General features: G+C 53.4%; 13 protein-coding genes across 13 annotated transcripts; 5 read left to right on the top strand and 8 right to left on the bottom strand.

Moving 5' to 3' along the window:
- Window positions 1-541: 541 nt before the first annotated feature.
- N7474_009167 (putative MYND domain protein) lies at window positions 542-2,254 on the bottom strand (the record flags this gene model as incomplete). The annotated part of the gene is made up of 1 exon (XM_057200577.1): window positions 542-2,254. One exon carries the CDS (start codon window positions 2,252-2,254, stop codon window positions 542-544), a length of 1,713 nt encoding a protein of 570 aa, XP_057048564.1.
- Window positions 2,255-2,613: 359 nt separating this feature from the next.
- Window positions 2,614-6,084, bottom strand: N7474_009166 (WD repeat-containing protein; the record flags this gene model as incomplete). The annotated part of the gene is made up of 5 exons (XM_057200576.1): window positions 2,614-2,622; window positions 2,675-2,797; window positions 2,852-3,108; window positions 3,160-5,870; window positions 5,927-6,084. The coding sequence occupies 5 exons, from the start codon at window positions 6,082-6,084 to the stop codon at window positions 2,614-2,616; spliced, it is 3,258 nt and encodes a 1,085-aa protein (XP_057048563.1).
- Window positions 6,085-6,495: 411 nt separating this feature from the next.
- Window positions 6,496-8,066, bottom strand: N7474_009165 (uncharacterized protein; the record flags this gene model as incomplete). Its single annotated transcript, XM_057200575.1, has 2 exons — window positions 6,496-7,916; window positions 8,015-8,066. The coding sequence occupies 2 exons, from the start codon at window positions 8,064-8,066 to the stop codon at window positions 6,496-6,498; spliced, it is 1,473 nt and encodes a 490-aa protein (XP_057048562.1).
- A 256-nt stretch (window positions 8,067-8,322) lies between these two features.
- N7474_009164 (6-phosphogluconolactonase) lies at window positions 8,323-9,123 on the bottom strand (the record flags this gene model as incomplete). The annotated part of the gene is made up of 1 exon (XM_057200574.1): window positions 8,323-9,123. One exon carries the CDS (start codon window positions 9,121-9,123, stop codon window positions 8,323-8,325), a length of 801 nt encoding a protein of 266 aa, XP_057048561.1.
- Window positions 9,124-9,598: 475 nt separating this feature from the next.
- Window positions 9,599-9,820, top strand: N7474_009163 (uncharacterized protein; the record flags this gene model as incomplete). The annotated part of the gene is made up of 1 exon (XM_057200573.1): window positions 9,599-9,820. The coding sequence occupies one exon, from the start codon at window positions 9,599-9,601 to the stop codon at window positions 9,818-9,820; it is 222 nt and encodes a 73-aa protein (XP_057048560.1).
- Window positions 9,821-11,741: 1,921 nt separating this feature from the next.
- N7474_009162 (Nucleotide-binding alpha-beta plait) lies at window positions 11,742-13,079 on the top strand (the record flags this gene model as incomplete). The annotated part of the gene is made up of 4 exons (XM_057200572.1): window positions 11,742-11,822; window positions 11,872-12,028; window positions 12,080-12,263; window positions 12,317-13,079. 4 exons carry the CDS (start codon window positions 11,742-11,744, stop codon window positions 13,077-13,079), a joined length of 1,185 nt encoding a protein of 394 aa, XP_057048559.1.
- Window positions 13,080-13,400: 321 nt separating this feature from the next.
- N7474_009161 (TBC domain-containing protein) lies at window positions 13,401-14,824 on the bottom strand (the record flags this gene model as incomplete). The annotated part of the gene is made up of 3 exons (XM_057200571.1): window positions 13,401-13,524; window positions 13,574-14,313; window positions 14,375-14,824. 3 exons carry the CDS (start codon window positions 14,822-14,824, stop codon window positions 13,401-13,403), a joined length of 1,314 nt encoding a protein of 437 aa, XP_057048558.1.
- A 260-nt stretch (window positions 14,825-15,084) lies between these two features.
- N7474_009160 (uncharacterized protein) lies at window positions 15,085-16,004 on the bottom strand (the record flags this gene model as incomplete). Its single annotated transcript, XM_057200570.1, has 2 exons — window positions 15,085-15,494; window positions 15,545-16,004. 2 exons carry the CDS (start codon window positions 16,002-16,004, stop codon window positions 15,085-15,087), a joined length of 870 nt encoding a protein of 289 aa, XP_057048557.1.
- A 424-nt stretch (window positions 16,005-16,428) lies between these two features.
- N7474_009159 (AFI1/MesA family protein) lies at window positions 16,429-18,893 on the top strand (the record flags this gene model as incomplete). The annotated part of the gene is made up of 3 exons (XM_057200569.1): window positions 16,429-17,027; window positions 17,077-17,137; window positions 17,193-18,893. The coding sequence occupies 3 exons, from the start codon at window positions 16,429-16,431 to the stop codon at window positions 18,891-18,893; spliced, it is 2,361 nt and encodes a 786-aa protein (XP_057048556.1).
- Window positions 18,894-19,115: 222 nt separating this feature from the next.
- On the bottom strand, window positions 19,116-19,733 carry N7474_009158 (uncharacterized protein; the record flags this gene model as incomplete). The annotated part of the gene is made up of 1 exon (XM_057200568.1): window positions 19,116-19,733. One exon carries the CDS (start codon window positions 19,731-19,733, stop codon window positions 19,116-19,118), a length of 618 nt encoding a protein of 205 aa, XP_057048555.1.
- A 539-nt stretch (window positions 19,734-20,272) lies between these two features.
- N7474_009157 (sulfotransferase family protein) lies at window positions 20,273-21,067 on the top strand (the record flags this gene model as incomplete). The annotated part of the gene is made up of 1 exon (XM_057200567.1): window positions 20,273-21,067. The coding sequence occupies one exon, from the start codon at window positions 20,273-20,275 to the stop codon at window positions 21,065-21,067; it is 795 nt and encodes a 264-aa protein (XP_057048554.1).
- A 2,134-nt stretch (window positions 21,068-23,201) lies between these two features.
- N7474_009156 (uncharacterized protein) lies at window positions 23,202-23,844 on the top strand (the record flags this gene model as incomplete). The annotated part of the gene is made up of 2 exons (XM_057200566.1): window positions 23,202-23,732; window positions 23,782-23,844. 2 exons carry the CDS (start codon window positions 23,202-23,204, stop codon window positions 23,842-23,844), a joined length of 594 nt encoding a protein of 197 aa, XP_057048553.1.
- Window positions 23,845-24,392: 548 nt separating this feature from the next.
- N7474_009155 (uncharacterized protein) lies at window positions 24,393-25,583 on the bottom strand (the record flags this gene model as incomplete). The annotated part of the gene is made up of 1 exon (XM_057200565.1): window positions 24,393-25,583. The coding sequence occupies one exon, from the start codon at window positions 25,581-25,583 to the stop codon at window positions 24,393-24,395; it is 1,191 nt and encodes a 396-aa protein (XP_057048552.1).
- Between the last annotated feature and the right edge of the window lie 306 nt (window positions 25,584-25,889).

The following is a 25,889-nucleotide window of genomic DNA, read 5'->3' as shown; positions in this document are numbered from 1 at the left end:
GGAACAGACAATAGTCTTCCAGAAAGGTCAACGAGATGGTAGATCGCTTTTGGGGGGCCGCAACCTAAGCGAGATACGGAGTAACTTTACTTGAGCTAATGATTCGTCGCGGCTGGGAAATGAGGTCCGAGCACGTCTGCCGATCTATGGCTACGCCACGATGTTCACCAAGCTGTATTTAGCAACACGGAACAGAAAAGAGGAATATGTTTCATTCTCCGTCTAAAAGTTTGAAGTTTCTCTGTACTGTACCGTGGAAGGTGTAGATTCAAGACCCCGAACCTCATGTAAATACATAGGAAGGCAATTCCATTCTTAGTAAAAACCGAACCGTCGATCGTGCCGCGTCGGGGAGCCATCGTATAATTTGTGAAACTGTAATGAATATATGACTCCTAATAGGACGCCTAATAGGACACCGAAAATGGCGTCAAACGTAGCCATTTTCGGCTCCTTTTTACCCTCCTTGAATGTTGGGATGCAGTATGGGTTTCGGTGGAGATAGTATCTCCACCATCTTTGACCAGATGTACAGGTATCTTCAAGAATCTTCAACATTCTCCACTTCGCCCGCTTCCCACAAACACCTCTGACACCGACACATACCCCCCAGAGCACCACACGCCCATTCCCTCCGCTGCTTGACGTCCAACCCAATATCACAATAATGATTCAGAATCTCCACATTGGCCCCAATCCCCCCAGACCCAGCCGGCCGCGTCTGATGGACGCCCTTGAAATTCCTCTCCCAAATAGGCTTCTCGTCCGCAGTCCTAGCACGGAATGTAATCTCCCCGCCCCATTCCCAGCGCACATTCGGATCGCACGAGTGATTCGCCAGACACCATAATGGATGCACAGCACACACCTCCGGCCCGCCGTCCCAGGTCGATAGACGGCCCGAGGCTGTGCCGCGAAATTTAGCGTACAGCGTATTCAGGACCCAAGTATCGAATTGTTCCAGAAGAGCGTACGGATCCAGTTCCATCTCTTCGAGAAGACGCATCGGTTGCAGGATATTAAGCTGGAATGAGAAGGGCAGCTTAGCGGTCTCGTGGAAGTCACCCCAGATATACTGCACTTCCGGCAGATCGAGCGGGTGCACATCCTGCGTCGCGGACATGGCCAGTGCTCTGCCCAGCAAGAGTAGATAGAGGTAGTCGGCCTTATCCTTGGGGTCGGGGATATCCTTCCCAATAGACTCTAGCCCGTCTTCCAGACCGCAGATAGCGCCGTGGTAGACACTCTGCGCGGCGTCGCGACAGTCCTGGGAACAGAAGATTGTATCCGCGCAACCACCGTCACACGCAACAGGGGGATTCGGGTCCGAAAGATCCGGCAGGGGAGCATGGCAAGCATCGCAAATATCATCATGCAGACGATTGGTGGCAGTAAGAAGCGATGATTCGCGCAGGATAATCTCGTTGGGTGCGATATCTTCTTTCGCGAAGAGACCCAGTTGAACAGAAACCTCGTCTGTGTCCGGCGTCGCGGAATCTGGGTCGCGCAGTGCCGGGAGTGCCACGGCACGCACTTCGCATTTCGGTGCGATTTTTGCCAAGCGCTCGTTTAGGACGTGTAGCTTCTCCGGCGAGTTACGGTCTGGTTCGTGCTCGTTCCATGGGTAGAGGACTCGGCGCGCGAAGCCCTGCGCTGGGAGCAGGCTCGGGTCGATAGAGTGCAGATCTGTTTCGGTGCAGTTGGTGCGAGTCTTGTAGATCTGTTTTATGTTTTCGAGTTGGTCGGAGAGGACATCTGCCGTAGCCGATGATAGAGCAGATGTATTATCGTTGTCTTTAATGGGGGTTGCAAGCTCATCAAGTAATTGTCTTCCGCGCATACCGAACTCGTATGCGTCGCGGTAGCAGCCGCATTGAACGAGACCACGCACAAAGACGGAGTAGACGTCGCCGATGAGGGTGTTGTACTCTTCTTGGGTGACGGGGATTGTCCCGTCGTCTTCTTCGTCATCTTCATCTTGATCTTTATTGTCAACATCACCGTTGGATGTCGGGGGCCGGCCCTCTGGAGAGGAAGAATCCACCTTCTTGCGTGCGTGGAATTCATATCCATCTGGATCAACCACAGACTCGAGCAATGACAGGGCACGATAAGCGTCTGCTGCTGCTAGATCAGGGAAGCCCAGCTTCTCGTGGAGGAGGGCCCGTTCCAGATGAACACGAGGGTTGTGAGGATCCGAGTAGAGCTGGGCTGTCTTTTCAGCGCGTTGCTGCAGAATCTCGGCCGAGGTCATTGTTTCTCGATGTCACCGTCCGAAGACAGTTGATAACGGGGTGGATGGTGGGGTGAATATTCAAAGTTGGTGCTGGGTGAACACCGGGGATATATAGCAGTGTTTCCAAGATGAGGAATTCAGTGACTACAGAGTCCGGTGTCTCTCTCAACTAAACCTTTCAATCTGTCCCGCTTCGAGATGTTCTTATCGCAAGAAATTTCTACTGATAGTGGTATCATCACGTGATCTCCTGGATCACGGTCTCATTGGCCCATTAAGAAGTACAAGCCCAATCCTCCTAAGCATTCTGGTTACCAGACCAAAAAAAAAAAAAGCGAGTTTCCATGTCCTTGAATCTATTCAAATCATCGGGCTCATCACATCACCTACAACAAACATCAGCATCTTGGCAACTGTCATGAAGAACCGTCAACATACCGGGCAATTCTCTTCCAGGACGATAGTGGCTCCTTCGCCGGCCCCCGGAGCGATACCTCCAGCTGTGCCGCCTAGGGCCTGTCGGCCTCTTAGTGTCGCAGCCAGCCGGGCCAGCATACTCCTCTGCAAGTCAATGTAAGTATATGACAGGAAAAAAAAAGATCAGAATTCACGTACAGTGATAAGGGCGTCACTCATGCCTCCACGGCGTTCAACGTCGTTCTGACTCATGATCCGGTAGCTATCATGGAGCCTCTTCCGGCTTTGGAGGCCACCGAACCCAGACACGTTCGCCGAGAGGATGTTGGACGGGTTATCCGGATCAAGGATATTGATGCCCTTGCGAGCATCTTCCTGGGCCCGTCGGTCCGGGGAGAAAATTTTGATCGTGTTGTCGATGCCCGAGGCGGCAATGGTTGGCTCGTAGGGGTGACCTGCACACAATCAACATCTGAGACGAATCCCGCATGGACCAGCAAACTTACCTTGCACGACGTTGACGACTTCGCTGTCGCCTTCCAGGATATTGACCAGGTTCGCAGTCTTGCGGTCCCAGATGAATACATGGCCCGAGTCACTGCCACTGACCACATACTCATCGTTCAGCCCGAAAAAGTTAACGTCCTTGACGGTCTTGATATTGCAGTGGCCCCGGTACACGCGCGTGTGAGGTGAGCACGGCACCTCGAGCTCCACGTCCTCCCGGCGTGTCTTGCGGATTCCATACCGCCGAGCGAAATTCTCTTCTGCATCGGAGTCGTCATCTTCATCCTCGTCTTCGTCCGAGGACATATCCCAGCCGCCAACGTCTTCGCCATCATCGTCATCATCATCTTCCTCTTCTCCTTCCTCAATGCCGTTGTCACTTGGAGTTTCCGCTTCACCGTCACCATTCGTATCCGCATCACCGTTGGTTGAAGATAGGTCTGCTTGATGGTGACTGCGCCGTGTGCTCTGATGCGTCGTAGAACCGGTTCTCACCAAATTGATATCTCGAATTGGCTCTTCCTCTACATGGGTCTCGACATCATCCTGAGACCTCTCCTGGCCCAACTCACTGTCAGAGTCCTCTTCCAGAGCGGCGAGCAGTCCGCCAAAAGCACGATTGACAAAAGTGAAGTTCACACCATTCCCCACTTCCATCAAGATCCCTCTGCCAACCCGCAGAATCCAAAACCGGGTAGCAGATGATCGGTCGAGAGAACGTACGCTCGAAGATGAGCTCGACACGCGGCGTCTGTCAACCCGCGCGGCTGAGGTCTCGAGATTCTCCAAGGGGAGCCGGACAGCGTTCCCAAATGCAGTTACAGCCGCCCGTTGGGTTTGGAACAGTATGCGCGTGCTATCGTGCTCGAACCGGGAAGCATCCACATTTACGATGGGGATATCCCTCGCCAGCTCTTGTAGGTAAGGAACGAGCACCGTGTCAATGGCGTCCTCTCCTGCGTCTGCAGGGATTGGAAATCGAGAAGAAGACCGTCGGTAAACCCCGTCGGGTTTGAAGCCAGCCAGAAGAGCCGGTCTGCCCCCTTGCAGCCAGAGAAGAATCGCTTTCAGGAAGTCATAGCCAAATTGTGACGCTGAGTCAATCGATCCATCCTCACCCGGAGCCGGTTTGATCTTCTGAAACTTATCTCTTACATCCGGGTCTTCTTCATCACCAACCTCCACTCGGCCACCAAGGGCTCGTGCAATGGCCCCAGCGGCTTGCACAAATCTCCATGAAGCTTGGCGGTTGTGGCGAAGTGATTGTTGAAAAATAACGGTATCGCGAGATGGATTCATCGGATAGGTCCACTCACGGATGACTTCATCCATCTGCGGAAGGTATGTGGACGCCAGCTTCAGAGCAGACGAGAAGGAAGCCGTGTACGGCGTGAGGTCCCCCTGGTCAGACTCCGTTGCCTCCCGAACTGTCGTCTCCAGCGAGAACAGAGAGCTCCGGAGTTTGACCAAGCCCTTTGCGATCTGCAGACTTAGACGCTGAGCGTCGTTCAACACGGAGTATCGTGCCCGTTCGATCATATTTTCTGCAGTCTCGGACATGCTGTCAGACTCTGTAGGAAATGGGAGATCTTCTTCTTCACCGTTGGCGTAGTGGACGCGAAATGTGTTCGGCTCCGCTGACCGACGGCGAGACTGATGCCTAGCACCACTCCCTTGTGATGACATCGATTCAGGCTTTGGGCGTTTGCGCTTCCGGCTTCGGGAACTCCGCCGGCGATGTGAACTGGGACTCTTTGTGGCTGCTACTTCCGTCTCAGCCTCCCCAGCATCTGGGCTCCGGATCAAGTCAAAGCTGTAGATGTGGTCTCCAGACCAGCTGACGACGATCTCGTTGGGATTTGCATCACTGATCTTACAGGCCGTGATGTGTCCGTCGTCGAGGCGTTTCATACGACGCTTACCGCCCGGTGCGAATTTCCGTACACATCGAGTCGCCTTGCCCATGGCCTCCTCGTCAAAGCTGGCTACACTTGGGGTGGATGCACCGGCCCCAGCACTGCCTCGTTCAGCCAACGTGTCGCGGCCGAGCATGCGCCGGTCATGCAGGAAACAATGCAAATGGGCCCCGCCCAAAGCAATGTAGTGTGGCTGACTTGGTGAGCAAGATATGGTATTAAGATCGAGATTATATCCTTTGTAAGAAATCAAGGGTGGCGGTACGTTGGAATCATCGTGCTCCAGCCCGGGACGATAGGCCATAAAACCCTGGCCACCCCGGGGCGGGAGGTAGGCGCTGGATGGCTGACGCAAGTCCCATTGCCGAACCTCGCCATCCTCCGAGCAGGTCAGAAACAAATGAGGCGACGACTCGGTGACGATCCGCTTCACGCGGTCGGCATGGCTGCGGTAGACTCGAGCGTTGGTATTCTCCACCCCCAGATACCGAGCCCCCGCGAAAAAGGTATCGAACCGTTGACTCTGGGCAGACGCAGCCACCGTCGACGCGTTGCCACTACTGCCAGAATACTCGATGTCGAAGATGCGCACCTGGGCATCGCCGGCGCAAGTGACCAAAGTGCGATCATTGGAGTGCGGCATAAACTTCACCGAGAAGATATTAGCCTTGTGGCCGGTGAACACGGTGGTATTCAAGGCGAAGGGGGCCGTCGAGGAGTCGGGTTGATACGAGTAGATATTCAGACGCTTGTCATCCGAGCCCGAGGCTAGGAGCTGCCCCGAGCGGGACCAACTGCCGAACGAGCCGTCAGCCAGCGATAAGGCTGGAATGATGGGTCAAATACGTACCTGAGAGCATTCACACATCCTGTATGGCCACCCAACTCGTTCACAATGTCCAGATCATCGATCCACTCTTTCGACCCGTAGATTCCCCCAAGACTCGCGTCGGGCGACAGCTCCCCGCATTCCCGGCGCCAGAGGCGATTGAACAGCGAATCTTTCATGGTGTGACCGGGTCACCCTGCAGCCCAATTTGAAAGTCGTTGTTAGGTGTACTCGCCGACCATTGCGGATGGCCGTAGGAAGTGGGGTTTCCGTTACTGGATAGCTTTCAACTGTCAAGACGGATTCTGTTGCAGATGACGTCAGGAACGAGCCGGTCGAACAAGAATCCGCTCAAGTGAGTGGGAGATGAAAGTTGGGGTTGGATGGGATGAGCGAGAGGCAAATGCAAAGCAAGAAACCGAGAATGGATGAAGGGAAAGAGAGAGAGGGAGAGAGAGAGAGATCCAGACCGCGCCTCTTGCCTGTTCCATCCGGAGACAGCTGTGCTGACTCAGCTATTTTCCGGTTTGGACGTATGAACCACAAACGAACCTTGTATGAATTTGATACTTGATTATGATTATGATTCTTTACACAACGGTCCACGCTCCTGCCCGAGGAGCTCTCGTTTCTCGTGGCGCATTGGCCAGTTGCGTTGCACGCTGACAGGCAAATTCCCTCTCCGACCGGACAAGCTCGCCTTCTAGTATCCGCATCGCGCCGATCTCCTCCGTCATGAGCTGGATGTAGTCCACCAGGTTCTGCACAACTCGGATCAGAGCCGAGTGTTGTACGTGCTGTGTATCTCCAAACCCCAGGATATCCAAGCTCTGGAGCTGACGCGCGCAGAGCTCCAGCTTGCTCTGTAGACCGTGCAGCTCCTCCTTCCAGGCGCGGTCGAGTGGGTCGATGAACTCGGCTGTTTCCATCGCTCTGGCTGACTTGCGATAATTTCGTATCTCATCAGCTCGCTCGAGCCACTCTTCAAAGAGTTGGACAGCACGCGCGTATCGTCCACCAACTCCGCCCAGGTCGGACACGTCTTGCAGAACCTGCGAAAGAGTCTGGATTTGCTCCGGAAATCCACTCGATCCCGTATGATCATGGCATTTCTGAAGCCAGTCATTAAGGGCATGCATATTCAGCTGATATTGACATGTTTTCTCATCCGCCAACACAGACCGGTACTGGTTGGCAACCGCATTGTATTTCTTGTGTAGACCAGACGCCGACTGGGATTTCCACTCCGAATGCCGTTGAAGTGAGGTCGAGTGGAATAAGCTCAATTGAAGCAGTTCCGTCTGCAGGGCTGTGGTATCCGGCCAAGACGATGGGATCTGGAGGCTACCCGTGTCGGGAGTAGTGCCTGGCGTAGGCGTTGGGGGTTTGACTCCGGGTTTCCTGGGAGAGTAGTGTTGCTGGTATGTCGAGAATGGTGTCCGTGATTTGGGAGTGATCTCAGCCTGCTTCGCGCTCGTCGGAACTACTTGGCTGCGATGTCGCGCGTGCCCTCTGGCCGCGGCGGGCGGTCCAGCATGGGTAGGCTGTCTCAACGAAGCAGATCTCACGGGGCGTGGCGGTGGTGGCATATCCGTCCTTTTCGGCGACGGAGGCCGCTTGGAGGGCAGCGCCGCCTGATATTTGCGAGGCGACGGCGGCGCAAATGAGGGTGCAGGGCTCTTCGTAGGCCCAGAGACATTGGTCTTTGTTGAGGGTATCTTCAGCGTCCCGGGCCGCCTGAGGCTTTGACGACGTCCAGGGGCAGCGCCGCTTGAGGCCACCTGGGACTCGGGCTGGTCCTGTTTCACATTCTCGGGGCATATCTGCTGCGACCTCTTCGGTGAGACATCTCGCTGCGGCAGCTTGCTGTCTGGTGGCTGAAACCGTACCTGACCCGTCCCGCGCTGCGGCAGGAGAGTCCTCTTGACGGTCGCATTGTCTTTCACGGATGCACCCTCGACCGGCGAGGGGATGGAAGGGGTGGCCTTTTCATTTGTCGGTCGGGGACGTTCTTTGGTTGTCCCGGGGGTGTTCGCCGCCGGTCGGGCTATATTCGCCGTCTTCCTTCCATGTCAGCGGCTGGAATGCTGAGGCATTTCACGGACTAACTAACCTGCCCGCGAGGATCGCGCAGCGAGGATGAGCGTGTGGGAATGGGCATGGTGGCCGTCACCAGGGGGGCGACATTATTATTGCTGGTGTTGGTGAGAGGAAGAAAGTAAATAAAGCAGAGCTGTGGAGCAGCGACCGCGCCCCGGGAACTACATAGTAACAACAACTAATGACCATCATGTTGAATTCTTAGCAAACAGTAGTCCTAATAAGTATGGTTCTCGACACACAATTAATCTACTCTCGGTAACAAGTCTATGACAATCGAAAAAAAATTAATTTTGGGCGCAACCCTTTTAACCCCCTCACAGGCTCCCGCGACGAGGGAACGAAACACCCTCCACGGCTGGGAGATCGGTAAACCAGCTGACTCTCTCGCCAGCTCCCTCGTTGACCAGCGCCGAGGGAATGCTGCGACCCTCCTCCAGGTCGAAGATCTTCTTCAGGATTTCCTTCTTGCCGGCACCCGTTGCCACGAAGCCGATGTTGAGGGCGTGCGTCACCACGGGCAGGGTGAGGGTGATGCGCTTGGGTGGGGGCTTGGGCGAGTTGCTTTCCGCGCCAACCCATGCGTCCTTCTCGCGCAGCAGCTCGTGGCCCGGGAAGAGCGAGCAGGTGTGGCCGTCGGGCCCGCAGCCGAGGAGGATGAGGTCGAACACGGGCAGCTTGACGCTGTCCTTGGCGGCGAAGGAACGCATCAGCTCGTCCTGATACAGGTCGGCCAGTTCCTGGGGGTCATCATCCTGGACGTGGTTGGCGTCGATAGTGTGCACGGTCGGGGTGCCCAGCTCGGCGGGGATCTTGCCGAGCAGCTCATCCTTCAGCAGGCGGTAGTTGCTGTCTTCATGGTCGAGGGGCACGGCGCGCTCGTCGGCGAAGAAGACGTCCCATTTGGCGAACTGCGGGGTGTCTTCGGGAGATCCATTGCTGGGGGCCAGCAGGGCTTTGGCCAGGGTGGCGGGCAGCGAGCCACCAGACACAGCTACGCGGAAGGTGTCGTGGCGGGCAAGCGCGGCGTTCTGACTGTGCAGGACATAGGCGCGCAATTGCTGAGCCAGTGCCGCGGAATCCGGGAAGCTGAAGAGTTTGGGTGGGGGGGTAGCCATGGTGGATGTTGACGGCGAGAGAGAAAGAGGGAGGGAGTGAGTGGTGGGGGTTGAAAAAGGTGGGTGGATGGCAGGCGGGTAATGACGTTGTGTCCAGGCTGAGCTTATCTCCGGTGTTGGTCGAGTACCTGTAAGCTGCAGCAGGATTAGTATGGAGGTATCGATGACGGTATACCACAGTAGGGGGGAGTACAGGATTTCCTCCTCTCGTCCACTGGTTCCGTAATTCCTCTTATCACTCGAGCCTGCGTTAGATGTTCATGATCACAATACTGTCGTGGGTCACTAACAATAAAGTTGTCTGTCTGACGCTTAGACTACCATCAGCTGATCTTTTCTGGAATGTTGTTGACTACTTGATCCTCGGCTTGTCACGGGCGCACACACCAGGATCTGAGCCCCTCCGGAATGCTTCTTATCTCTCGCTTCCCCTTCGCCCTCCTCTCCTCTCTCCCCCTCTCTCCCTCATCCCAAAATGAGTTCGTCGGCGGTCCAAATCTCCCAGCCGCCGAGCACCAATCCGGCACCGCCCGTATCCACGTCCGCGTCGCCGCCCGCGGTCTACGATATCGTGCGCTGCTCCCGCTGCCAACAGTCGCTCGCCATAGAAAACAAAACCAGTCCGGGCGCCGTCCAGTTCGGCATGAATTCCTACTACTGCAATCGGTGCGCGTCCAAAGTCGGGTTCGGCCGATGAAGGATGTCAACACAGAAGGGAGGATTTGGAGTGAGGTGGAGGAGACCCGTCGATCTACACATCTGAACCAAACAACTACATCTACAACTACAAACAACAACAACCACCACCCTGCCCTCGCCAGGGCCCGTTCCCACAAAAGCGAATCTCAACACTCCGTTGTTTTCTTTTCTTTTTCGACTCTTCGATCTCGAACCCCGATTCCGTGGGAGAATCCATTGTCCGTGCTGGCACGGCTTATTCGTGATGGGGAAATATCGATCCTAAGAGGCGTTGTGGTGGCCCATGTTTCTTCGAGAATCAGTCCATTTTCATTTTGACACCGTGGTCGAATGTCGAAAAAAAAAATTTCATTGCCCCAATCAGCCAATTGCGTCTCGGACCGTGCGGCTCTTGGGGGCGTGGGGCCTGAATAAGGCTGAGCACCAAATCCCTTGGCTTTTTGGGCTCTCACTCACGCCATCGGCACTGCATGTAGTTCGAGGCATCATGGTGTGATTCCCACCCGCATCTGTGGCTGTTCCTTACTTGCTGTCATCATACTGCTGGCTCTCAAATCATATACGAGTTTCAATTCTGAGAGGGGTGTGGTTCGTTTCTGCGAAAGGCTACTATACTGCGCTTGCATCAGTTTTGTTTTCTTGCATTATTGGTTTTCCAAATGTATGAACATATTATTACCGGAAATGTGAGAGTCGTACCAACCTAGCTGTGTTTATGCGTGCTCGTCTCGATCGGGCATTCTATCTAGAATCGGGTTGGTGTCACCGGACGACGATCCATGAATAAATGAACATGGCCGGCAGTGTGACCTGTCCAGGTCTGTCTCGTTGTTGAGCAAAATCCCAAAGACGAACTCCACGCGCAGCCAGCCACGATGGGGTTCTAGCGGCCGCTGCAGGTACTCCGACAGGATTCAGAACACTATGTAATTAATCTGTGTATACACCCCAGCACTGGTGGCGCCCCGCTGATCAGCGATCTCGACTGGTGTGATACTTTTCTGACTGGAGACTCGGTCTGGGCAATCAGAGCGCCGTCTGATCCGGATCTGGCGGTGTAACAAGAAGCTAGGCGCATCGGTCAAGATCTGGTCCTTGGCTCCCCCCACCACCACCCAAAGGCGCGGGTGTACCCGGGCCCAGGATCTAGTGAACTGGAAAGAATACAAGAAGAAGGAAGGGGAAAGAAGAAAAAAAAAACGCAGTGGGAGGAACCTATGGATACATAGTAGTTACCTAGGACGGGTGGAAGGTGGCTATGTATTGTAATTCATTATTGGTTAGGAGGGGAGCTGAGCACAGGCAAAAATGACATATCTCAGTGGATTGGATTGTCTCGATTCGTCGATGCATCTTCTGGGTCCTAGCCCTGGAGGAATTATTGACCATCATGGAAGAGGTTCTTGTGAAACATTTCCCTCTTCGATTCGATCTTCCTTCATCGTCCCTGTATTTGTGTATAATAGGTCCTGCTACCGTCGCCGAAAGAAAGAAAGAAAAGTGTGTGATCGCTGTTCTGCACTGCATACACAGTGTCGGTCAGACTGTTGTCTGGCGTCCATTGGCAGAGAGGTAAGCGACTTCGAGGCCCGAGTGGTCGTTTCTCTCATCTTGCGTGCTTGAAGCAAGTGGATTTCTATGAAATATATACATCCCCCTACCACCCCCAGCCGCCCTGATACACCGGAGGTGATATCTCTAGACTAAGTAAGCCAGGAGATACCCGCCGAAGAGTGCCCTAGTTGAAGACTTGACCGAGCACATCCTGGCCCGATAGCTCGAGCCCCGTTTGTTTCGCAACACCGGTGACAGGGCCGCTCGGGGATATTGAACCCCGTCCGACGACACCATCTACTCTCCTGACAGTACAGTGAGCCCACAGGGAGAAAAAGTCAAGAGCCGCTCAGTCAACTACCGCCATGCCATTTCTTGGCCGTGAGAAAGCCCGTGGCCCAAGACTGCGCAGATCGGACGACGAGTTTGTCGTCTTCTTACAAGGCGTAAGTGCGCGCATAACTCGGGGTCTGAGATAGTCTAACAACAACCCAGATTCCGGCCCATTGCCGCTGGCAAGAACTTAAGGATCTGGTGCGGCAGACGGCGCTGCATATCCGCCAAGCAGTTGTGTACGATGATAGCCATGGCGTCCCCACAGGATTAGGGCAGATCATCGTCAAGAACGAGGACGAGGCGTGGCGGACATATCGTGCGTGTTTCCCTCTTCTCTCGCCCGAACTCATTTCTAACAACCACCCAGACCGGTTATCGACGAATGGATGGGACGGCCAGAGCCTGGTCGTCACGCTGGCACGCACCAGCTCACCCACCAAGCCCATCGCAGGGCCGACCAGAAGCCCGCCCGCCATGATGCCCTCGGGCTATGTGACGCCTCCACGAGGACAGGGCAATCCGACGATGCCACCGTCGCCCATATCACCCGAGTAGGTGTTGTTCTTCCCTGAATATCCAAATATTCCGTTAAATATCCCTGCAGATCCGTGCATTCATCCAGCCCAACAGCGTATTCCTACCCAGATTACGGACCCATGATGAGTCCCATGGGCATGCCACCCCAGCAGTTTATGCCTATGATGACCGACACTATGACACAGCCCCTTCCCTGCTACCCATCATCACCACTGATGCACTGCACGATGTACGACCCGCCAGCCTGGGCGATGATGCCCGCGTATCCAATGCCCCCGATGCACCCTCTGCATGAAACAGCAGCCGAGGACGGAACGGGATACCAGAGACACCCACGCAAACAGCACGATCACCAGTACATCCCCAACACGAGGGAGATATCAATCCACAATCTCAGCACCAGCGCCACAAACGTCGACCTCAAGAACCTCCTTCAGGGTGCCGGCGCGGTAGAGCAATGCACCGTGACGGCGACGTCGGACGTCAAGACGAGCTACGGCTCGGCGACGATGCACAGCACCGAGGAGGCGCGCCGTGCCGTGTCGATGTTTAATAACATGAGTTTCATGGGTGCACAGCTGCGTGTGAAGATGGCGAGGGGATCGCATGCTTCACGGGGAGGAAGCTGGGATGGGACAGTGCTGGGTGGTGATTATGGGTACTGGGATGAGATGGAAGGGTTGGATTGGGCAGAGATCGACGAACGTAGAAGCTTTGGAGCTACTGCGACGAATAATAGGCCTGTGGATCCGTGCCAGCCACTGGTGGTCGATGGATCGGGACAGGCGAATAAGTCCGTGGGGATATTATCGACCTCGGCGCCGACATAGTTGTAGATGCAATGGAGGTAGGAGGGCGGCTTATTGTTAATGTATTTTCATCTGATGTTGCATCGAGAAATGTATAAATGTATTTGTTTAGTTCAATTCTTGCTGAATTGTGGATAATGGGCCAAGCTGGGTTTGTAAAGATCGATCTTACGATTCCTCAAATTGCTAGACACGGCTTAGGGTTCTACATAGTACCTCTCCCCAGATGCGACCCAGACCCAAAATGCCCTATTCCCAACAACCATATCCCGTAACCAGATCAATGTCCCCAAAACGCCAAGCATATGAAAAGCTAATCCGAAAACTGTCATTATGGGTCCGTCATTTGGCGTGGCTGACCATCTCTGCATAGAGATCGTCCGGGATCTTTTGGACTAGCAGAACCGTCAATGCGATGATCTCCTTGGCGTCAAGAGGAGGGAAAGATCGGAGGATTTTGTTAGGGCTGACGCAAGTGTTAGCAGAGTGATCACTCATAGAATGGATCGACATACCTCGGGCTTTCAAGAAGGGTGTCCCGCATACGAATCAGCTGAGCGACGATGCACAGAATATTCAAATGTGGCCCGTAAGCAAAAAGGAAGTCCCAAAGGTGCAACACCTCAGGCAATGGCGGCGTGCAGGCACACAGCGTCAACACCGAGGGAAAAGCGTAGAGTTCGGCATGCATGCCCTTGGAGAAGAGGTAGGCCGCCAGCTTAGGCTCGACAATCTCGAGGCACCGATCCACCAGACGAAGGCCTTTGTGCACGCCATCCATAGCGCCGCGAATATACCCAGGACATTCGCGGGTAACGAAGTAGTGGAATAGAGCGAAGGCCTCCACCTCGCTGCGGGCAGCATACAGGAACGGCGCGCAGAGGACATTCATGCCCTGAACATAGATAGCCGAGTCACTGACCGGAGGCTCCTGGCCCAATTCCGGAGCTTCTGCAATACTCGGCGGTGTATTGACCAACATCTCCATTTCGCGCCTGCGAGACGAAGAAGGCCGCGATCGGGGCTTGGGCTTGCTGTCGTGCAGTTTCCACGCTACGGCATTGAGTAACCGAATTAGACTTGCTTCTGTGACGCGGCGTTTGAACAGCGGGTCCGTGGCCAATGTGCGGAATGTGTCGTTGCGGATCTTTGTATAGGCCGGCGAGCCGCCCCGGTGGATGAGGGCGAGGTAATCGTCGGTGGAGAGAGGAGGAATATCTAACAGGACGAGCCAAAGGTATATTCGATATGGTGACTGAAATAAGCCCTAGGGTTAGCATATCCATAGTGATTTCTAAACGGGCAATATCACCTACCATGCCATCGCCGTCGGCGTCCACGCGCGAAGACAAGACAAGGTATTTCAGCTCCTGCAGGGACTCGGCGGTCTTTCCATTCTGGGGACCATCGCGCAGGAGGTTCTCGAGCATCGATCGCTTGAGGCCCACCCCCGAACCGGTTTTCCTTGCTGGCCGTCGCTGTGTCGGGACTGGGGGCGTTACCGCTGTCTCGCGCGCGGCAGCATCGCTGTTCGATCGTGGTCGACGGGGTGCGCGGGCTCGCGTCGCAGCACTGGTTGATGGATTTCCGGAATTAAGGGCAAAAGTTGGTGGCTGAGACGGTTGCGTGGTTGCGGCGGTGGTGTTTACGGCCCCGGAACTCGACAGAACCTGGTGGGACTGGATCTTGCGCAGCGTGCGCATGGTGCGCGGAGAGGGAGGTGCGTCAGGGCCAGCTAGACCCCAGGAAGGCTGAGGTTTGGCCATCGTTGAGAGCAGTTGGTGGCCAGTGGCATTGGTGACAGGTGGGGAGACACGGTGCGGTGGCTGGAGATAAGATGATTGTAACTAGTAGTAGTATTCTGCCGAGAATCATGAACGCGGTCGACGGACTCGAGCCTACTATCAATAATCGCTAAATGGCACTTCCCGATTGATTGAATATCCAATTTACTGTCGTGATTGATTCATTACATGCTACTTGCCCGACTTTCCAAATGAACGCCATAACACTGTCTCCCCAAGGATCAGCCCTGGGCCGTGCCCTCGCGTCGCCCGTTATCAGATCCGACGACGCTGCGAACAAAGTCGTGGTACTGAAACACTTCGCCTCTCTTGTTCATTCCCGACTTGATACCCCGGCCACCAAAGGCTTTCCGTCCGGTAAACCCACTGAACACCTCGTCGATCTGCTCCGCCGTCAACGGCGTCTCGCCTTCCTCCGGGGCAGTGTGTAGGAGCGCGTCACGTAGTTCGGCCACGTCAATCTGTCCATTATCGTCATCGTCAAAGGCAGCTAGCGCATTGAGGAGTTCCTGGGAAGTCGACATAGGAGCCATCAGCTGCGACAGGGTGCTTAGGAAGGTCGGGAAGTTGATTGTTGACGGTGCTCCTGGCGGGAAGAAGCGCGCGATTGTTGCTGGAGAGGAGTCTTGTCCTGGAGGTTGTTAGCTTGCAATCCCTTGTGGTGCACACAAAGATCCATACCCAGATTCATCAGCACGTCCACCACATCGTCCTTATGGACCTTCCCATCGTTGTCGCGGTCGAGGACCTGGAATGCCTCGCGGATCTCTCTCGCCTGGTGGGCTGGCAGCTTCGACGCAGCGTCATTGGGCACTCCGAGCCCACTGGATCTGTTGCCAACGATCGGCGATGACCGACCGGGCGCCTGCGCCCCTTTGGTCGGAGAAGGGGGAAGTTCTCTGCTGAAGTTGGGTTGGGGGATGGGATCTGTTTTTGTGGAGGTCGCGTCTCCTTCCTCGGCGGTATAGGACTGATTCAGCTTGCTGGGCGACTGCATAGGCGTGTAGCCCCGGCTGGGCGAGCTACCTGGGGTGCCGGAATGTGATGAGTTCGGGGTGGAGGGTCGCCGAAAGGGCGATGCCCGTGGCGACCCGAAGGAGAGCGGCGATGGCTTATAAGGGGAGCCCGAATTGGCCTGCATGGTGTGTGTGTGAGTGTGTGAAGAGGGAAGTAAATGGTGCAGGTGACAGACACTAACTAATCTACTGGCCCGAACGGGAAGTAAACAATCACCGGGACGACAGTCGGCCCGAAGTGGACAGTACAAAATGTATGCCACATGTATGGGACTCATGATTATGTGACTGGTTCATTCTACTGGTCATGTCTATACATCCTACTCCTCCTACTAGTAGTAGTACTACTACACTACAGCTATGTCCCTAGACCTACCTACCTCCCTACCTACACCTCTCCTACATACACAGCACCCCTAGTGTCCCCCGCTGTGGAGCTCCTCTTTTCCTCACCCCCTGAGGATCGCCGATTGGCCTAACCCGCATTGACACCTCCCAATCTGGTGAACAAGCGCTCCTTCAGAGGCCCGTTGGCCGAATCCTGCGAATATGCCCTCGACTCTACCCTTCCGTCCCTCTGCCAACTCCCTGGCGCCCCTCAAAACGGACGGCCTCCCCCGACTCTCCCCCGCCGCCTCGTCCGCGAATCTTTCGCCAAGCAGCTTCTCAATGCGCCGTTCCTCCACCGACAATGCCGTGGCGTCCTTCAAGCCGCGCCGCTGCAAGTCGCAGTACCCGCTCGACTCGTCCGAGCGCCATGTCGAATACATCCTCGTCGCCTCGTTTCATATCGACCGCGGCCCCATCATGGAGCACCAGTATCCGGCCCCCATCAGCGGGGACGAGAGCATGCTGGCTGAGCTGATGCTGCCGGATCAAACACATGTGCGCAGCCAGGATTGGACCATCTTCTTTCTGCACAAGGACAGCAGCGGCGACGACGACGAGTCCGAAAGCGGGAAAAAGAAGAAGAATCGCAAGTCTCAGAGATACCACGGGAATGAGGAGGGCGCCGATATTCAGCACGAAAGTCCGGACGAGGGGTCGGATGAGGCCGACAGCAGTGACGATGAAGAGGGAGGCGAGGGACCTCCCTTGATGTATGTCCTCAATCTGGTCAATACCAAGCAGGATCATACAGTGCGACGGTATGTCTTCCCATTTGTGCTTTATGAACTTACCCTGACGGATCGACAGAGGCGCCGTGGTCAAGGCGATGGCAATCTGCACACGGCATTCGTTTCTTCATATATACAAAGTATGTCTCTCTACCATTATCCACTCGCTCGATTGACTGACCAGGATGATTCTAGCCCCTACTACTTTTGGCGCTAGAAGATTATTTCAAGTCGCCCTACCCGGAGACACTGGCAACTCTCTACAACGCAGTTAACGCCATGGATCTCTCACTAATGCCGAAGCTGTCGATCTTGGAACGCCATATATTGCAGTCCAGCAACACCAAGGAGATGTTTATCGAGAAATTCGAGCAAATGATCCGTCAACGAGAGGAAGAAGAAGCCCAAGACGGCGACTCTCCGCCATCACCCAAAAAGGCCAGTCGCTATGCCCTTCCGAGGGACACCCACGAGTTCGAGTCAAAAGTAGCGTACAATGACATCCCCATCCCCGTCAAGATCCCGACGGTGATCTGGCCCGAGACCGTCGGCGACTTCTCTCTCATCAAGCTCATTCAGACCTTTGCCGGGCCCCATTCCGCCTCTCCTCAAGCGTTCCCAAATCACCCTCATTTGACCACGAGTGGGCCGTTCACACACCCAATAATTGTTCTAGTGAATGCTATCCTGACCCAGAAGCGAGTCATCTTCCTGGGACACAACCGTCCATCAGGGGAAGTGGCCGAGGCTGTTCTGGCGGCTTGCGCATTAGCATCTGGCGGGATCCTTCGTGGATTCACCCGGCATGCATTCCCATACACAGATCTGTCCAAGATCGATGACCTCCTCAACGTCCCCGGCTTTATTGCTGGTGTGACCAACCCGACATTCGCCAATCACCCAGAATGGTGGGACGTTCTCTGCGATCTGCCCACCGGCCGCATGAAGATTTCGAGCCATGTGGAGGCTGCACCGGTAACCGAAGGACTTCTCTTTTTCCAGCAACAAAACTCTCTCTTGCCAAGTCAGGCATCAAACGCAAATTCCGATCCGACGGGCGATAATCTGTTCATAGAGGATATCCTGCGCAGCATTAGCAACCGGCATGGCGAGAATGCCATCCGAGCCAAATGGCGAGCATACATCACCAAATTTACCCGTGTCGCTGCCGCTTTTGAGGAGACTGTCTACGGAGCCTCCAATCTCTACATCATCGGGCCCGGCGAGGAACTCTCTCCCGACAGTCCCACCGGTCATCAAACGGATGCCTCAGACCCGACATCTCTCCGCGGTCATGGATATGTATGGCCCGACGAAACGGCCAAACAGCGCGAGCTGTCCGCATCGGTATCACGTATCGAGGGCTGGCGCAACACAAGATCCTACTACTCTTTTATCCAAGACATTGCAGCTATGTACTTTCCCGCGCGCCCAATTCAACGCCCAGACCTGCACCACCACCACGACCGACTGCGATCTCTGAAACTGTCTCATTCAGAGGCGGCAGCTATCTACATCGCACTGGCCCACGCCGTCAAGGACTACAACGGAATCTGTCAGCTCCTGACTGTCGCACCAGAGAACCAGGCCGGACTGTTCTACCTGAGCATGGGTCTATTCCATCCCGACCAAGTCGTCCGCGAAGCCACCGTCGATCTGCTGGATCGTATCGCCGCGCACCCGGCCGGACGCCACTTCTGGGCCCATCTTGGCCGCTTCGCCAAGCTTGGTTATGCCCGTGTCAAGCGCGATCGTGACGCCGCCCAAAGCCCCACATCGGGCATTGGTCCAATTCCTACTTCTCCGTCGATGAGCAACCCCGGTGCTAGTTTCGGAGTCGAGCCGCAGAGTCTAGTGGGCGTTGCTTTGGGTGACGGGATGTCGAGACGGAGCTGATCTTGTGTCAGCACTTTCAGCGGATAGAGAGAGGAGAAGGTTAAAGAAAGGAGTAAATAGACGGACATTATTACCTGACAGTACGTGCTGCGAATCGTCTACCGTCCCTACGGCGGATGATAATGAACATAAGGCAAAAAGACCAATATGAGAATTCTGCTGGCAGAAAAACCAAATCTAGTTCTTCCTTCTTTTCACCTTAGCAAACATTGAAGCTTAGATCTACTCCTTTCTCTCCAGCTTAACCCTTGCCGCCGCAGGACTAACAGCAGTAGCCCCCCCATCGCCATCAACTTCAAACACAAACAGACAAGTCCCCTTCCCGCCATAATGTGTCGCATCCGTAACCAGCGAGTCGTTATTCGTCTTATACTGTCCAGTAAACGGGCCAATAGCTCCATCCTTCGCAGCACCCGGTCCAAAGTAGGAATTGGTCTGTTCCATCAACGAAGCTTGGAAGGCAACTTCTCCCTTTTCTCTGTCGGGCGTTTGCTTGAGGATACTGGGCAGGAGACGGGGCCTGAGGCCCAAGAAGAGATCTGAGTTCAACATATCGGTACCATTAGAAATCCATTCGGAGATACTGAGTCCAGAATTGGGTGTCGTGGTGGTGGATTTATTGAACGCGATTGTCATAGATGAATTGAGGCTTGGAACGGTGGATACATAGGTTCCGACATAGTTCTCCTGGGCTTCGATGGCAGCCTGGCACTCTATGGCTGAGATGATGGTGGTAGTAATGTAGTCTAAGACAATGTTGACGAGTTCACCGCGTTTTGTGGTAGAGCCGGCATTAATGATGCCTGAAGCCCGCTCCGTATTGGGGGACCAGCACGACATTGGATCCATAGAAACCGGCGTCGGATTTTTTTATGGCCAAGAACTATGTAGGCCCCCAGCTTCTACAGGATGGTAAGGCATTCGCGATCTCGGCGTTCTAATAGTATTAGAATAATTACAAGTTAGAACAGAATAGAATACCGTTGACTAGTAGGCACTGTGGTTGCGCCATTTGCGACATTGTGGCCACTCGATACCTCTTAGGCGCTCGGCTTACCGTATCAAAGTAGGACTTCAAGTACAAAGATCAGGTTACCAACGGAAGCCCCAGTGAATTTACATACTTCAATCTTCATCATCTAGAAGTCCTGCGCTAACCAGTTTAGGACGGTCTATATATAGCTAGCGCTGGGATCTGAGAATCTCAGCCCTCGAACCTTCCTTACTTCAGCGCTGATGCTGACAGTGAGATACAAAAAAAGCCCTTCAGGTCGAGAAGCCACTTTGTCACTACAATCTCGTACTCGCATTCTTTCTAAAACTGCGCTCTCAGAAACTACCAAATTCATTCTATGCTCCAAAAGCAATCACTACATGCAATGCGCTTCCTTAGCGACAACGTCGTCGTCGACCGGACAGACCAGATCCCTATGCAAGTTCTCTGCGCCGGTCTCCCTCGTTGCGCAACAAGCTCTATACAAGCCGCACTTGAGTCGCAAAGCATCGGTCTGACTCCTTGTATGCACTTTGCACACATCGCACCGCACGCCGATCGCGGGGACATCCTCCTAGCTGCACTGCGGGAGAATGACACGGCGCGGCGTCACAAGTTACTCCATAAACTGTTTGATGGTTTTCAGGCAACCACCGATTTCCCTGGCGCTATGCTCATGGATGATCTTATGGACATGTACCCGGACGCTAAGATCGTGCTGAACAAGCGGCCTGGTGGCGGCCGCCAGTGGGAGCAGTCAATGAAAGTGCTCTCCTTCGGAGGTTCACCGGTCTATTACGCTGTCTGTTTCTTATGGAAGACCGACCGTAACTTGTATGCCATATGGAACAATGTTATGGAACGCTGTCAGAGAAATCTGGGTCTAACTGCGAACGAGGTTTTGACAGCAAAGCATTATGATGCGCATAATGCGTGGATTCATGCCGAAGCAGCTAAACGTGGGCGGGATGTCTTTGAATTCGAGCCTGAAGATGGATGGGAATCTTTGTGCGCATTTATTGGCAAGGAAGCACCGAAAAACGAGCCTTTCCCTCGCCGTAACGATGCTTCTGAGGTTCGAATGATAGTGCGGATACTGTATGCTCGGGGTGTAATCTCCTGGCTTGCGCTAGGTGGGGTGGTGTTTGGCACAGTGAGATGGCTTGTGAAGGGAAAGTGATTCTAGTCCATGAGTGGAAATATTCTCTTTCTGTTATCAGTTTCATATAAGTCAAATTTATGAAGCAACTAAAACAGAAAGCAATATGACGTATCGAAACAGCTATCCCATGTAGTCTCCTTTGACGCCCAAAAATGCTTGAACACCGCTCTGGCCACTAGTGGTGCCGGTGTGCCTAGCTCCCAACTAACTTCTTCCAATTGCTTGTCAATCGAGCGTCGCGCTTCGGAACTCGCATAGGTAGCGTGCATGCCAGCCACGACAAGCGGCCACATCATGCATTTCTTGAGATGTGAGGTCAAGAAAGCTTTCTGTAGGAGGGTGAACAGACGCCGTTGATGGGCAGCTCTTTTTTGTTTCAATTCCGAGGTGGTCTGTAAAATAGATATGCTTTCCAATGCAGATATGCAGTACAGAGCTACAGCGGACTCGTATATGTTCCCAATTAAGAGCCATTGGTCGTAAGCGGAAGATTTAGATTCTGCCCATTCCGAAGAACAGAAAGACTCAATGTGTTGGAGGAGCGCCAGCGCAGAAGGTTGGGCCGATTCATCCAGTGCCATCCTTGCTGTCGGGAGTCGAAGTTGATTTATTCTCATAATGTCGAGGAATAGATATGGAGGGCAGGGAAGTCCAGGACAGAGACCCTCGCCATACACGTCGGCCACCAAATTAATAATGCTGGGCTCCGATGCTACCAGAATGGGACTGAATGCAGGGCTGGTGGTGTTCGCAACTACCCCAATTCTGAAAAGAGGTGAGCGCGGGAAATACTCGCAAAAGCCGTCTGCTGTCACGATATGGACTTACATGAGGAGACAAAGCAGACTCGGCTGTAAGGCTACCGAAGAGCGTGAAAGATGTTCGAAGCCCCCTTGAAGTTTTACCAACTCAATAGCGCCATGGAAATTGTGCTGCCAAGAAGACGGGAACAATCGAATCTGATTAAAAGAGCAAGTTATAGCAATACTTACCGACCTCGTCATATTGAATCAGAAGGTGCTTACCTCGCTAATAAGAAATATAAGAATGCTTGCTATAACAATTTCATTGCTTCCGGTCTTCACATTACCAATGTCGTCAGAAAGCGCTTTGATAGCAAGTCCGCGGTGATAGAAGATACGCGGTGGTAGTTTAGACTCAATATAGTCTTCCTTTGGAGAAGTGCGTCGAGCATGATGAGTTAAAACGAGGCAGGCCAATGAATGGCGCAGGGCTATTGGCAGGAGATGCAAGACCTCAAGTGGAAATGGTGCGAGATACGGATTTGGCGATGACTGTTGCATCCTAGCATATTCAGGGTACCATTGCGAATTGTCTAACGCATCCTGTGAGGGAAGGGCTTCTCTATTGGCGCAGATAAAACCTACAGTATAGTGCAGCTTCCACGATGGCGCTATCATCAGGTTTTATCTCACCCAAGGAAGAATCTATTTTCAGTAATTGGTTGTGACCCTCGCGAGCTTTAGCCTTCTCTGTTGTATTTTCAGTAGTGGTTGTATAACACCAGCGACTGCGACTTGTGCAACGTTGCTGGCGCTGGGTTAAGCGCCTGGTCGTACTTGGGGTGAGCCACCTAAGCGGCTCCTTGGCCCCATATCCAGGACAGCTCTTTCCAGCTGCAGAACATTTCTTGCAAAATGGCAATGAGGAGTCGCAAACCAGGCGGCGCCGAAAGCATTCCCAGCACTGGCGTTTCGGCATCGCAGAATTGAGTATAGGATGGCTTCGTTACATTCGAGTGAAAATGAACTGTCTGCAAAAGGGAATGGAATAAGCTAGTACGTATTAAGATTGCCACCGATGAGGTCTGCGGGCCAAAAGCGGGCGGCGCAGTTCTTGGCCATAAAAATATCCTGATTAGGAAAGGATCGTTAAATGGATCGGGGATCTAGTAGTTGGTTGGCCAGTCATGCACTCGTATAAAGATGGAAAACTACCAAGACCACGATAGTTGGGATTTCTGCTAAGAACAGCCATGTTTGACGTCAGACTCTGAGGCTTTGTTTACTCATTATAAGAACATCCGAAACCCAAGTGATCTTTCTTTTAGGACTCATAACTCAACGGCTTCATTCTCCCAAGTAACGACCCATTATCCCTCCTTTAATAATCAAGTACATTGATTTCCACCATGGCGCTCCAACCAAATCCGTTCGGGAAAGAATACTTATGTCAAAAGTCGACAGCCCTACAGGTCAAACAGAAATACTGGTCCTGCGTCAAGAACACAGGCCGCGGATTCTGCATTACTTTTCCCTATGATGATTCGCCATCCTTTACTATTGGCACAAAGAAGATGGGAAAGCATCGCACCTTTCAAGACGAATACGGTCGGATACTCTGTTGCTTGGAGCGCAACTTCCTTTCAAAGGAACACGCCTGGATCCTCACACGCGGCAGTGAACGGTTGCTGACAGTCCACTACCGTTGCCTCCCTTGGAAGATGACCATCAAAATGGAGGGCTCAGCTGATCAAGAAATGTCGAAGGTCCTTGAAGTCAAGTGTTTGGATACCTGGTGCAGTGGCTTCGTCGTTAAGCTGGGTGACTGGACAATCATGAGACTGCATTGCATCAATATGATGAACAATATGCTTAGCTCTTTCAAGGTCACACCGCCTGTTTGGGACGTGGATGTCGTGGAAGGCACCGACCTTCTTCTGGTAAGTGTTTCAGACTCTTGAAAGTGCCTCGACTAAAGGGATTACCAAGGCATCTGTCCTCTCAGTTATCATCTCTGATGCTTATTCCGAAATGCATCTCTACATGCTGTGAATCTTGAGCGATATTTTGTCGACCCGGTTCCCTTTTTGTTTTTCTGCTCGTGTGGTTGGTCTGACTGAGTTTTTCATAAGTTCTGACTTTCATTTTGAAATGCCAACTGGCGCTAAAATCTCGACGCTAAGTATTGATCGAGATAGCTCGAGATGTTCTTCGAGATGCCCGAATGCCTAAGCACAATCAATCTGATAACGACTTGGTTCTTCTGCTACTCTATCCATATGTACGTGAATGTGCATATAAAGCCCATACATATCATTAGTCCTGGCATCTAGCAGAATACGTGATTTTAAGTTGAATTGGTGATGAACTGGTATAGAAAGCCGAGTACTATTTAAGTACAGAATCCAACATGTGAAAAGAGAAAGAAGAACAAAGAGGAATTGGCACACTCTTCGCTGTCGTGATGCGTGACCAGAACTCCGTTGACCAGAAATTATCCAAGGGAGAAGGGGAGATGTAAATAAAAGATATGAGGTGACATCGTATATATGCAGAAATTTTATAAAGCATTGAAAGCATCCACCGAGTCGGAATGACGATCAGACAAGACCGATAAACGAACCACAGAGGAAAACGGCCACAAGGAGGGTCGTAGGTAGAGAGGCCGAAAGACCAACACCAGCATTCACTTTATCAGCGCCGACGGTAATATTCGTAGGAACGAAGCCAGCACCACACTGCCCATTAAGTGCGCGAGCAGAGGGAAGATATGACTTATCGAGTGGCTGATCATCATGCGTAGCCCAGCTTGCAAAGAGACCCATCGTAGCCTGGAGACACTGGTTGCAGGTCACCAAGCCATGCGAGCCGAGAGTCTCGCCCAGCGGAACAAAGTATGTATTGTAGTCTGCCGGCGCCGAGGCGTTTTTGACCGCATCAACGAAACAGTAGTTCTGTGTCACCGGGTTGGTAAGGCAAGTCGCGTGATAGAGAGGTTCATAGGCGACCATGTCATCGTATGCACCTTGGACGACGGAGTTTCCTTGGGAGTAATCCGGGCCGCAATTCTCATCTTTGAGCATATCGTTCGCCAGAGAGGACAGGATGTCTGCGCATCGAGTGACGGGGGCGTTGCAGGCGATGTCGAGCACATGCGACGTCTCAGTGGCGGACGAGAGGATATGGAAAAAGGAAACGGAGTTCTCCAGCAGCAGCGAGACGGCGTGGCAGTCCATTATTGTGGAATTAGCGAGGAAATTCGCGAAGAAAGCGGAGCAGCTGGCGTTGGCGAAGGTGTTGGCCAGGGTGTCGAACGGGGTAGGGAATACAAAACTCTCCGTTGATTTGGAGACAACTGAGATCGATGTGGATGTTGATGTGGAATTGGATGTAGGATTGGACGCATTGGACGATGCACTATTGGATGCTTGGGACTGCGAGACGTCCTTGTGCTCATCCTTGGGTGCCAGCCGATCGGGCGATAGCGATGATCGCTGATGATCGGCGGTGGGCTCTCCACTCTGTTGAGAAGTAGATCGCGCGAAATGTGCAAGTCGGCCAGGTTCGATGGGTTTGACGGGTTCGATGAGTGCGGAAACCGGCGCGACGCAGAGAATTATGATTAGAATTAGGAGGGTCTGGTAGAGTAGCCCCCGGGATGAGAATTGTGAGCGACATACTCGGCGAGAGGATGGGCTGTGGATCGAAGATGAAGATGAAGATGGTAGTAAAGAGTCGAAAACAGAAAAGGAGCGTGTGCCTCGATTGCCGGAGCAATGGACTGAGGCCATGGCGAAGCAGGGCCAGGCTAGGAACGAGCGACGGTGCTGCCGACGGGCTGTGAGAGTCAGGATCCTCTTGGAGTAGAGGTTATTCCGACATTGCAGACCTCTATCCCCGGCGTAACTCGGGGTGAGTGACCGGCGCAGCTGTACAGCACTTGACGGGAACACGAGGGAGGAAATAAGCAGAAGAAGACCTGGTCAGCAATGGGGCGCGTCCAGACCAGGGCCGAGACACCCAGTGCCCAAGGACGCTAGCCCTAACACAGTTTGGTCTCTCGTTCAGGGGCCAACGGGTGCATCGTGCGATAACGG

The sequence above is a fragment of the Penicillium riverlandense genome (genome assembly GCF_028828495.1).
Source record: "Penicillium riverlandense strain IBT 135883 chromosome Unknown utg000008l_segment0_segment0, whole genome shotgun sequence".
Classification (NCBI taxonomy): Eukaryota; Fungi; Ascomycota; class Eurotiomycetes; order Eurotiales; family Aspergillaceae; genus Penicillium; species Penicillium riverlandense.
This window is presented reverse-complemented; position numbering and strand designations above follow the sequence as displayed.